The 12,591-nt window shown below is 39.9% G+C and overlaps 1 protein-coding gene across 4 annotated transcripts in view; it reads right to left on the bottom strand.

The window, feature by feature from the left end:
* Positions 1-12,591, bottom strand: part of casd1 (CAS1 domain containing 1) — a 19,951-nt gene extending 7,360 nt beyond the window's left edge. For 2 of the 4 annotated variants that reach the window (XM_053613445.1, XM_053613447.1), the window contains exons 1-8: positions 12,432-12,591; positions 6,734-6,830; positions 6,523-6,643; positions 3,803-3,847; positions 3,652-3,714; positions 3,508-3,552; positions 2,413-2,536; positions 515-729 (exon numbers count right to left, since the gene is read on the bottom strand). In XM_053613445.1, coding sequence (XP_053469420.1) covers positions 515-729; positions 2,413-2,536; positions 3,508-3,552; positions 3,652-3,714; positions 3,803-3,847; positions 6,523-6,643; positions 6,734-6,830; positions 12,432-12,564 — 843 coding nt within the window. In that variant the 5' untranslated portion in view covers positions 12,565-12,591. Of the gene's footprint in view, positions 1-514; positions 730-2,412; positions 2,537-3,507; positions 3,553-3,651; positions 3,715-3,802; positions 3,848-6,522; positions 6,644-6,733; positions 6,831-6,965; positions 7,017-7,036; positions 7,725-12,431 lie in introns of those variants that run through there. The other 2 variants (XM_053613448.1, XM_053613449.1) reach the window with 2 other exon arrangements.

The raw sequence follows: 12,591 nt of genomic DNA, 5'->3' as shown, positions 1-12,591 counted from the left end.
TAAATTCACAGAGATCACACTTTTTTTATTCATTCTGATGTTTGATGTGAACATTAACTGAAGCGCTTGATCTGTACCTGCATGATTCTTTTGCATTACGCTGCTCTCACGTGATTGGCCGATTAGATAACCGCATGAATCTGCAGGCGTTCCTAATAAAGTGGACGGTGAGCGCATGCCTAGTAAAAATAGCTCCGCCCAACAGCCAGACCACATTCATGGTTTGCTTGCATACTGCAAAAAGGGCAATGCAAATAAGGGTGGTGCAACAGTTACCAATACCACAACAGTTAGGTGCTTTGTACCACCAAAAGTTAAACCGATTGGAGCGAGTTACATTTAAACAAACATAGAGGTTAGAAAAACAAAACAGCACTGGTGACCGTTATACAGAAGCGTGCTGAACCTGATGAATGAAAAAATGATTTGTAATCTGCTTGTCCCAGGTGAGCAGACTACAGATTTTATCCACCTCTGATCTACATGAAAGCGTGTCAAACAATTAATGACCTACCACGTTCCTTGCGCTCACAGGAAGGTGCAGGCCATCTTCTGATTGGGTGATGGTCTCCAAGGCAGCTTGCCGTGACGACTGCAGGAACTTCACCATAGCCTTGGCGTTCCTCTTGCTGCTGTTCAGAGCACTGAGTGCTGCTGCATTATACAAGTTAATTTGCTCGTTGGTGATCATCTTACGATTCTCGCTCAAGATCTTTTCATAGACGGGACCTAAAAGCAAGGCACACAAGCATAACGATGATTAAATAGTCCTTTTGCTCTTTGGGATGTTCTTCACACTTGATAGAACAGAATCTTTATTGTCATTGTACATGCAGGGCTCCAGACTAAAAAAAAAAATAAATAATCTAGGAGCCATCGGCTCCTAAACCAAAAATATTTAGGTGCCAAATCAAATTTTCAGGAGCCAAAATATAGTGATGTCATATGACATATGATGATGTCATTGTTAAACGGCTACCTCACATTGCCTTTTCTTCCCCTCTGTACTGTCTGCCTTTGTTTACTCTGCCTCCCATAGTTTACACAATGTATTCTTTACATACACAATCTGTGCAACGTGCAGTATATCATATTGAATCATATTACCGTAAATACTTAAATGTCCAGTCGTTTGTTTCTTTTTTATTCAACTATGTACAATTAGTTGTTTCCTGCTTATTCAGGCTCAGAGTCATGTAGTCTGCATTGAATTTTATTTTCCATTCCCTCATCTCTTTTTCTGCGACTTGATCACTAGCGCGTTGCACTGCTTTCACGATTGTTGTGGCACGAGGGGCAGACCTAGCAATGACACAATCCCTGGCGTTCTGATGTTTTTTACTGTCTCCATGCTTCTTCACGGTTTCTTTTTTTAAAAATGACTCGAACCGGTAATGAACTCCGTTTTACCAGCAATATCTTGTCCTGTTTTAGCACAAAGGGTGCAGTACATTTTCCCATCGTCATAACGTAACCAGACGAACTCTTGTAGCCAAGCGGATTTAAACTGTCTTGTCGGGATGGGAGCCGCAGGGACGGGAGAAGAAGACTCGACTCGCCGCGCTTGGCCGTCATCATGTGTAAAAGATTGCACACCGATTGAAACGGGCTGGGACGACTCAAATGTCACTTGAGAACTTTCACTGGTCGAGTTGGTCTCAACATGCTGTAGAGGAGGCAGGGTTTGGACGGGCAGGGAATGAGAAAAAGTCTGATATTTTTCGTTTGCGCATTTCGTTTTCTTGTCAGCTGGCTAACGTTAGTTAACTACACAGTTAGCTAGCCTACATATAACGGATAAATTCAAATCCCAAACCACATCAAACTAAATCACCTTTAATAAAGTTCACACTTCCAACTTTTCAACCCGATAAACGCGACGTTAAACCTGTTTCTGTTCATCTGTACAGCTGACGCTTCAACCACTGCAGGACAAGAGTGCAGAGTTTATTTATTGGAAGCCATACAGGAGTGCATGCGATAGGGCAGGTAGACGCTGGCGCAAGAGGAGATGAGACTTCAGTAGCCGAACACGACAAGACGTATCGTAATTTCTATTTAATTTGTTTTTTCATTTTGTTTGTGGGTAACGGTGGCCACTGGCCACTGGCGGAAAAGACATGGTCGCAAAATTAAAAAGTTAGTCGCACTGGCGACCATTTTAGTCGCCATCTGGAGCCCTGACATGTACAACGAAATTGGATGCAATCCGATCAGAGCAACATCAAATAAAGTGCATCAGATATATAACTATATAAATATAAAAGAACCTCTAAAAGTAGCTCTAAAAACATATAAAAAGAAAAGAAAGATTCTGAAAGGAAATGAACACACATAATACCACACATACACAACAGTTCACTGCACGATACATCTCCGTAATATTGATGAACTTCCACCTTTGATACACACCCTGTACGACCCAAAAGACTTCACTGTGCTCGGTTAGTTTTTCCAATGGTGCTGCTAAAGATGTGAGGTTTGCTTTGTATTGAAGGAGTGACTCGCTGCTGCCGCTGTGCAGTTTAATAGACCACTGTGAAAATATAAAAAGCATGACAACTCTGACTACGTTTACATGGACAGCAGGAATCTTAATTATCGAGCTTATTCTAAATAAGACGATATTGTGATTAAGGTGTTTACATGAGTCGCTTTTAGAATATTCCTTTCATGTTCCTGTGTTACATGTTATAGAACCTACAGTATCTCACATAAGGGAGTACACCCCTCACATTTTTGTAAATATTTGAGTATATCTTTTCATGTGACGACACTGAAGAAATGACACTTTCTACAATGTAAAGTAGCGAGTGTACAGCTTGTGTAACAGTGTAAATTTGCCGTCCCCTCAAAATAACTCAACACAGCCATTAACGTCTAAACCGCTGGCAACAAAATTGAGCACACCCCTATAAAGTTTTGGGTGTTTTTATTTTTAATTTCACGAAAGCTTCAAGTGCGGTTAATTATCTGTCGTGCTGTACGTGCAAACAGACGACTCCTTGAAGCCGTGGGCTGCGTCCCAAACCACGTACTTACCTACTATATAGTAGCTGAGATACACGCATTTCGCCTACTATATACTGTAGTAGGCAAGTACGCGGTTTCGGACGCACCCGTGCTCGCTTGTTTGCCGTCAAACGGTCGAGCGCTGCCGTGTGTGTACGTGTCCTGTCGCAAAATGCGGTGAAAACTCTCACACGGCGTTAATAGTGTGATTAAGGTGTTTACATGTCTGTAACGCACGTCGAGAATACGACTAAAACAGGAATACTCCACACGTCTTAATTTGATTTGTGTTTACTTCGAGTATGACTTTAATCGGATTAAGGTCATTAATAGTTACTGTTTACATGGTAGTATCGTCTTAATCAGGTTAATATTGGATGATTGCTGTCTGTGTAAACGTACTGTCTGAATAACCTGTTAGAGCAGCAAGGCAAAAAAAATAAATAAAGTACACTTATTTCATCTGAATATTTATTTCATGTGGCTTTGACTTACAGTAGCAGCACCAATGATGATGACATCTGGCTTGGAAGAGGGCTTCTGTATTAAAGAGTGATAAAGACAAAAATTGACAAGATGCAACACCAATCTGTAGCCCCAAATAATCTGAAATCATGCGATTTCGTATTTCTCGTTTACCTCTGTCCATGACGTCAACTGCTCCTTCATGGAATTATTTACTTCTGCGTGCCATAAAAAGTCCTACAGAAATGTTTTTTCTTTTATTACTCAACTATTAGTTTCTATTTCTATTACCATCAGAAATAAAGGTTCCTGAGGAAACACTCACCACATTCACAGAGGATTCTCTATCTGCAAAGGGAATGTTTTCATGCTGGCCCGGTCATTTCAAACAGAAAAGGAGAAAAAGAGATTCAATTCGATCAGGAGTAAACTAAGGTCCTAACCAGGTCATAAGCAATAAGGCGCCTTATTACAGCGTAGAACTGTAAAAAGTCTATTATTGAAGTCGTTTCCCTCTCATGTTGAAATCTTTACAATAAATATTTCAGTTCAGCACAAACAATAAAATTACTTCATTGAAAAAAAAAAAAAAAGACAAAATATGATGCAAGAAAATTGTGACAGCATCTCATATCACAGGTACTCCATGGGTTGGTCTTGGTTCGTGATAAATCACATATATTCTGCGTCAGAAAATGTTTAATGTTTAAGCTTATGATTTTACTGGGTTTACAAAAAAAGAGCTTTTGAAAGCTGCCTTGGTACTGACTGTGGGCCAAGCCTCATCTCAGTGATATTCCCGAATGTACACTACCGATCAATAGTTTGGAGACACTTGACTGAAACATTTCTCATGATCTTAGAAATCTTTTGATCTGAAGGTGTATGATTAAAAGTTTGAAATCGGTGTTGTAGACAAAAATATAATTGTGCCAACGTATTAATTTTTCTTCATTATATAACTAACATTTTATTTACAAAATAATATTTTTGTAAACAGATGACTTGGAGCGAAATATTCAGAAAAGCAGCCAATAAGCGTCCAGCATAGGTGGGAACTCCTTTAATGCTGTTTAAAAACCCTGCGTGAAGCTGGCCCCCCACCCGACGCAAAACGTCAGCAAAATAGTCTCAATCGTTTGTGCTCCGTTTTGCTGGTTTGTGCCGCTAAATGCTTCGCTTGTGCTGCTTTGGTTTTGGAGATATTAAAAGAATATTCATAGGTCATTCTGAGGTCACTCAGCCCCCCCACATGCTCCAAATTCACCCCAAATAGTCTCGTTTGTGTGTGCTTCGTTTGTGCCACTAAAACTTTCGTTTGTGCTGCTTCTGTTTTTAAAATATTAGACATTGAATTACAGGCGAATATTAAAGTAAGATTTCTTAACTTATTGTCTTTACACACAGCATGAAAACAATGTTTTCCCGCCCTCTTTTGATTGACAGGATATAATCGGCCCTGATCGTCGGATGTTTTTAAACTATCGGCCGATAGCCCATAGCGTGAAAAATTGCCTTTATCGGCCGATACCGATTATTGGCACATCTCTATAATATAGTAAATCATATATAAGGATAATATATCTTATATTAGGACCAATATGGTAATGTTGACCCCTAGATGTACAATATATTCAAAAAACTAACATGGGTCACATGTGCAGCTGTAATTAGCATTTCATAGCTCCATTAGCCATATTAGTATTGGAAATGAGCTTTCTGTTCAATAAACATTGACAATCTTAGCTCTCTTGAATGTTGTACCATTATGATTGAAGTTAACTAGTAATATTGTAAGTGACAGTGTTAAAACATTGTACTTACATTGGGCGGAATTTTGACTTAGTAGCTATATCGACTTGTCCTATACTAACTCTACACTAATTTCCACAATAGCATATTAACAGAAGTGTCACTTACACCTAGTGGTGGCAGTGAAGTGTAGCAGATGATACTCCTTGTAAATAAATGCAAAGTGCAATCAGGAGACACCAGTGAATGAAATAAAGATAATTATTTATTGAACAAATGATGAGATGATTAGTCTTGACAAAGTCTTCGGCAATTCGACCCTAAAAGAGTGTTCGCACGAGGAGTGAGTCAACGTCTAATATTTTAAAAACGGAAGCAGCACAAACAAAAATTTTCACGGCACAAAAAAAACGAGACTATTTGGGGTGAATTTGGAGTATGTGGGGGGGGGGGGGGTGCTGAGTGACCTCAGAATGACCTATAAATATTCTTTCAATATCTCAAAAACCAAAGCAGCACAAACAAAAAATTTTACAACAAAAACCAGCACAAATGGAGCACAAACGATTGAGACTATCTTGCCGATGTTTTGCGTTGGGTGGGGGGCCAGCATCACGCAGGTGTTGAACAAGCATCTCAGGGGGATTCCTCAAGAAATTGGTTGAGAAAGTGCAAAGAATACATTTATGGAAATTCTAGGCAAAAAAGGGTGTCTACTTTTGAAGATGCTAAAATACTAAATTATTTTGATTTATTTTGGACTTTTAATCACAACATAATTCCCATAGTTCCATCTGTGTTACTCCAGAGTTTTTATGACTTCAAAAATGTGGGCAAAAAAAATAAATAAATAAAGAATGAGTGTGTCTAAACTTTTGACCAGTAGTGTAGGTGGACACCTGACCAATCACACCCATGTGCTTTCTGAACATCCCATTACAGATTTAGTCCCCCTTGGTTCTTATATAATAACCTCCACTCTTCTGGGCAGGCTTTTCACTGGATTTTAGAACATGGCTGTGGGGGATTTGCCCATTCAGCCACAAGAGCATTAGTGTGGTCAGGCACAGATGTCAGGCGAGGAGACCTGGTGTGCAGTTGGTTTTTACTTAGTCCTAAACCAGGGATTGAAAAAATCAAACACGACAACAAATAGCGAGACTCAGCACATCACCTAGTATGGCCTACATGAATTCTGCTGTAGTTTTATTATTAGAGGAGACAAAAGAACATTCAGAATAGCCTAAGAGTAATTTTACATTATTTCAGTAAATACAGTAGGCGCAAACTAACCTTGTTCCCCTCTTCCCTTGTATCAGGGTTGATAATCTGAACGAAAGAATAGAAGAGCTGACGAATTCGAGAGTCCCCGATGAATGCTATTCTCTTATTATTGAGGCAAGCTTTCGCTTCACTGAAAAAGAACAGAACCAAGATGATTTTTAAACTGCTGTTCTGATAATAACCCCATGTGTTATTACAGAGTAACTGTGGTGTGACTCACATGCTTTTGTACTTGTGCATCATGCAGCCATAAGGCTGCCATGCGCTGTCTCCTAGGAACCGTCCACTGGATAGGAGCCACTCACACGTGTCCCGGCCTGACAAATACAGTGCAATATAAGGATGAACACATACACACACACACACACACACAGATATACACACAGAGACAGAGAAACAGAGACGCAAACACACATGCAGACTATAAATTCACTAATGAAAAAAAAACATACCAATTATTTAAAATTAGGGGCCACATGATACACAATATGGCCAAAGTTTGCTAGACACATGACTATCATACCCATATGTGGGCCTTCTCCAATACAAGCTGGAAGCAGAATTGTCTAGAATGTCTTTGTATAGCTGTAGCATTAGAATTTCCCTTCACTGGAACTAAAGGGCCCGAGCTTGTTCCAGCACGTCACTGTCCCAGTACACAAAGCGAAGGCCATGAACTAACGTGCTGCATCCCCACTCTCTTACTTATACTATGCACGACAAGGCATGTACGCTTTTTGTGAAGAAAAAAGTACACACTTTTGAGTGTGTAGCAAAAGAATATGCAAGTACCGGGTCATGCTAACACGTCATGTAAAGGAAGAGAACGTTGTTGCCTAGTTACGCATGCCGTCACTGTAAACAAACTGCTCGCTGCATTTCAGCTTTTCTTCCTTCATTACTCCTTATATAATTTATACTACAGAATTTAATTTACCACTCCCTTGATTTCATTTACACCTCTCGAAAATGCGCATCACTAACGTCACACTCGTCCGCCAGGTTGAATCCGGTGAAGCGAACCGTCACAAAACTCCTCCGCACTCACTCAAGGAGTTGTGGGTATTATTAGCTGAAAAAAGCATCCACGGATCCTCACCATAAATAGTAGACCATCCCGGTACCTTCGGGATACTCATCTCAACATACAACGACTTGGGACGTTCAGATCTTGGCACTAGTTCAAATCTCAGATACTATTAAGGACGGACAGTAGGCGAATGGGGATGTAGCAACGGTCTGGAAAGATTGGCGTGGAAGAACTCGAGTTGCCTGCACAGAGCCCTGACCTCAACCCCAGTGAATACCTTTAAGATGAATTGGAACACTGACTGCACACCCCAGGCCTCCTCGCCCAACATCTGTGTCTGATCTCACTGATGCTTGAGTGAGCAAATCCCCACAGCCACGCTCCAAACTCTAGTGGAAAGTCTTCCCAGAAGAGTGGAGATTATTATATATTATTGTAACTGTAAATGGGGGACTAAATCTAGAACAGGATATTCAACAAGCACAAACGAGTGTGATGGTCAGGTGTCCACATACTTTTGGCCATACAGTGTAGATTGTAAAATGGTTCATTTAGAACATCTGGGTTGAAATCCCTGCAACGAAGGCTGGATTACACCCTGCTGCCTGTGGACTCCACCTACATTTTCTATGCAGGGACGCGGACTTCACTGAAATCCCTCGGACTGTGTAATCCTCTCTTGCTGTAAACACGTTACATTGCTACCTCTGCTGCTGCTCCTAGCATGTTCGTAACTTCATCATACACAACGACCATCAAATGCACAAAAGAACACAGCACACCTGACAAGAACGAAACCAGACAACTATCTCAGCGTGCTGCCTTTGCATACAGACACTCTCTCTTTCAGCTTACAACCACAACATGCTGAATACTGACAGCGTTAGAGATTTTACAGACAGCTATCAAATATCTCTCTAGGAAAGAAATACCATTAGGGGACTTCATCTTTTTGTTTCTTTGTAGTTCTTGTTTGCAAAGAGACAAAAACTGCACAAGATTACAGCAGAAATGTTTTCGTTCATTTTCATAACTGGGTTCTGTGTGTGTGTGTGTGTGTGTGTGCATGCATGCATGCCTTTTGTAATGGTCCATTCATACTGTGATATTTTTAAACCAGGTTATCATACTGTGAAAATTCCTAACTGTAACACCCATACTTACACATTAAAAAATGACAATTATAAAAGCCTCAAAGTTATGTGACGTGGCAAGACACCTGGTAAAGTCTGCGTACTGAAATTATGTCGTATGTTTAGAGACTTTTTTTAAACAGGTTTTCTTTCTTTTCATGCCAGATATGCATCTCTTTACACACCCAATGTTTTATATGTTAACAGAAGGAGGCACACAACATTCTTGGATGTCAGAAAGACATATATGCAAAGGGTAATGTTGTCAGTAACAGCGCTGGGCACTGTACAAAGTCATAACGCTAATTAATCCAGCACCATCCTTAACAAAACAATGAACCACGCCTTAAAGTTTAATTTACATCGACTGTATACACCTTAACAAAGCTGAATTAAAAGGGACCGTATCAAAAACATCATAAATCGAAATTATGTTTAAATCAGATTTAATTAAGATGAACGTTCATCCTGTTTCTCGGTTATTAGAACCTCGGGTTTAAATTCCAGTCCAGAAAAGGTGGTTTAAATTTCTACAACAGCAGCATATAATAAGAAAATGAAAGGACAGAGAGGTTTGTGGTAGTTTTATGTGGTAGTAAGAAAAACCTTGGGTTAATGATTAATTTTAAAGAGCATGACTTTTTTTTTTTTTTTTTAGATCAGTGAATCTTCTGCGATCTTCGATGGCATCCAAGAATTATTCTGTAAAGAAATTCTCACGGACTTCTTTAGTATAAACGTCTTTCAACCCCAATGTCATGTGACTACCTGCTGATAGTTCTGCCAGTGGGATCTCGGGCTGGGCGATACAACAAAAATATCATTTCACGACACTTCAGGTAGGGCTGCACAATTAATCGAATATCGATCGCGATTACGATTTCGACTGCCCACGATTAAATGAACATGATCGACTGCGATATTGACGTTTAAAGTTTGTCCTCTGCTCATAGAAAACTCCGCTGTTTTCTCCACTCAGATCAAGTGCTTCCTACACTTACAGCCAATCACATACAGTGGTGCAGGGATGACGTCATTTTGTAGTGGCAAAACCCAGAAACGGTCTTAGCGTTTTAGCGCTCGAGCTGCCAGTTTCGCTGCAAGCTCCATGCCCTTGCGCGAGGGGAAATTATGACACTAGCACGATGCTAAATGGCACTACAGAGGTTGTCGGGGACATTAAACCTCATCACGCTGAACGGGAAAACACTTTGCAGATAAACTCAGGGCTCTACAGTGCGACCATTTCACTCGCATTTGCGACTGAAAAGTACTTTGTGCGACTGTGAATAAATATTTATTCGCACCGGTGCGAGTGACCTGTTCGGAGTTGTATAATACAATCGGAATAAAAAGGAAGTCCAAAATGCAACTACACCGCGCAACAGTTACTTTCACACTGCTTTTCATCTCCTCGGTCAACTGAAGAAGTGTGTAAATACTGCAGAGAAGCCATTACGATGACGAGTAACACTGAACATCATCCGCTTTTCTCAACTTCCCGATCTCACAACAGCCATCTTTTATTGATCACGCACTATGTTCCTAAATTCTGTCGTAATTGACAAGCTCAAGTTGTCTCATGCCTACTTGTGTGTTATATTGTGGCACATTAACGCTTCCATCTCTTTTTAAAAAAAAACAAAACAAAAAAAAAAACACAACCCTTCAACTGTGCTCCTAAATTTTTGTAATCTCCTAAAAGTTACAAATTTTTTTTTTTTTACATTTTTTTTGCATCTCTCCTCCTGTAAACACTGTTATTGCCTTTTCTGCATAGGCCTGAATTGTTTTCATTTAGTTGCATATTGTTATATTTGATGCATATTTTCATTTGGTTGATGGCATTTTTACTTTCCTATATTTTGGGTACAATTTTATTTATGTTTTGCTTCTACGAGATGATGCACTTTAAGGATCAGTCTAATTTGATGCAAAGATTTGTACATTAGCAGGAATGTAGCACAACATGGAGATGAAAGCAGCGGCCTGTTTACTTAAATGTGAAAGTACAATAAAAATATGTCGTCCCTAAAATCAATGAATAATCGTGATAAATAATCGAGATCTCAATATTGATCAAAATAATCGGGATTATCATTTTGGCCATAATCGTGCAGCCCTAACTTCAGGACATTTCTACGATACATGACGCGCATCATGATATATAATTTAGCTAACAAACCGTCTGCAGAACAGTAGTAAAATAAAAGAAACATGAAAAAACCCTGCTAAGCTGAGTTTGATACCTTTCTATAATCCCGACAAAGACGATTAAGTAAAATAAATAGGGGCAGGGGTTAAATGCTCTGCATACTGATCAGAAGGTCAGGGGTTCAAGCCCCAGCACTGCCAAGATACCTCTGTTGGGCCCTTGAGCAAGGCCCTTAAACCTAAATTGCTCAGTTGTATAAATGAAAAGTTGCTCTCGATAAGGGCGTCTACCAAATGTCGTAACTATAAACGTAAACATTTACGTCAAATCAACGGCATCCATATTCAGTACCGTTTAATTTATATTTATTAAAAACTTTTAAAAATACATCACCATACCAACGATATCTCAGAAAAGTCTATCGCGTAATCTTTAATCACGATATTGATATTACATCGATATATCGCCCAGCCCTATTTGCTAGCAATTCATTTCTCCTTGAGAAACCACGAACGTCTCGCAAGAATAATGAAAACGACGAAACACCAGAATCCCTACGCACATATTATTTCAAATATCTCAATATAAACCAATTTTTTTTTTTTTTTTACATGTGTTACAGAGTGGGGTTTCCTTTGAGTGGTTTTAAATGTCGGTTTAAAAACTTAAAACCTTGTTTTCTAGAGTTTGTGTGTGCGCAATCATCCATAATGATATATCCCTGCTGGAAAACAGGCTGAGCTGTTCAAACTGGTAGACCATCACTAACAGCTGGAGGAAACTAAACCATTTTGGAAACACTGCTATATTATGTACACAAGTTAAGGTTTTTTTGGTTTTTTTTTTTTTTGGTATTTTTTAAAAGAATATTACACAATAGTGAAGCAGTCGGAAAATCTCCACCGTTTACTGCTCAATGTCGTAAAGGGATATAACTCCAGGCTCCTGGAGCATGGCATATCTGATCACCTTGTATCGTTTTTTCAAGGATGCCACCATGCATTGACATTATTTACAAGACTGAAATGTGTAGCTTTACACTGTACTTCTCCACCCAGCTCCAGCTCCAGCTCCCAATGTCAAGGTGTAACAGTTTACCATACCTAGATGTCATTCTCGGACAAATGCAGAGGAATGTTGGAGGACTATCCAACCCCAAGAGCAGACTTAACCCAGCAGAACAAAGCACTGATCGTGCAATGCGCTGAAATCTTTAATAATAAAGCACATTACTCTGACAGCTCATTCGCTTACATGCACATTATGTACAGCACTCTGCCAGCTGCGTTACAGACCACTTCATTAATTAACCTTTCTTATCCTGGAGAAATAACTCTAACTCTTATAGGAGCACTTTACACCATGCTAAGAATGCATATTCTGAAGGACAAAAAAGACGCTTTAACGTCCCCCCTGAATAAAACAGACAGGTTTACTAGCTCGTTAGAGTGCCAGGTCGTTGACTTTGCAGCAGTCGTTAGCGGCTAAGCTAACACAGCACAGCACAGCACAGCACAGCACACAGGCTAAAGGCACTGTCAGGTTAAAAACACTGCACGGAGCGCGAGCACAGCGGTGTTTACCGTGTCTAAACACTCACCTCCATAATACCGAGAGACTGCGTGGAACACGGTGAGGAGAATGACAGCAACGAGAGACAGCAATTTTGCATTCTTAATGCTAAAATATTGATTTATTTCCCGTTTGCCCAGGCTGTATGCCAGTATCGCCATCTTTGCTCCTCCATGACAACGAGCAGA

Source organism: Ictalurus furcatus, chromosome 24, assembly GCF_023375685.1.
Source record: "Ictalurus furcatus strain D&B chromosome 24, Billie_1.0, whole genome shotgun sequence".
Lineage (NCBI taxonomy): Eukaryota > Metazoa > Chordata > Actinopteri > Siluriformes > Ictaluridae > Ictalurus > Ictalurus furcatus.
The sequence above is the reverse complement of the archived record's forward strand: the minus strand, read 5'-3'. Positions and strand labels throughout refer to the sequence as shown.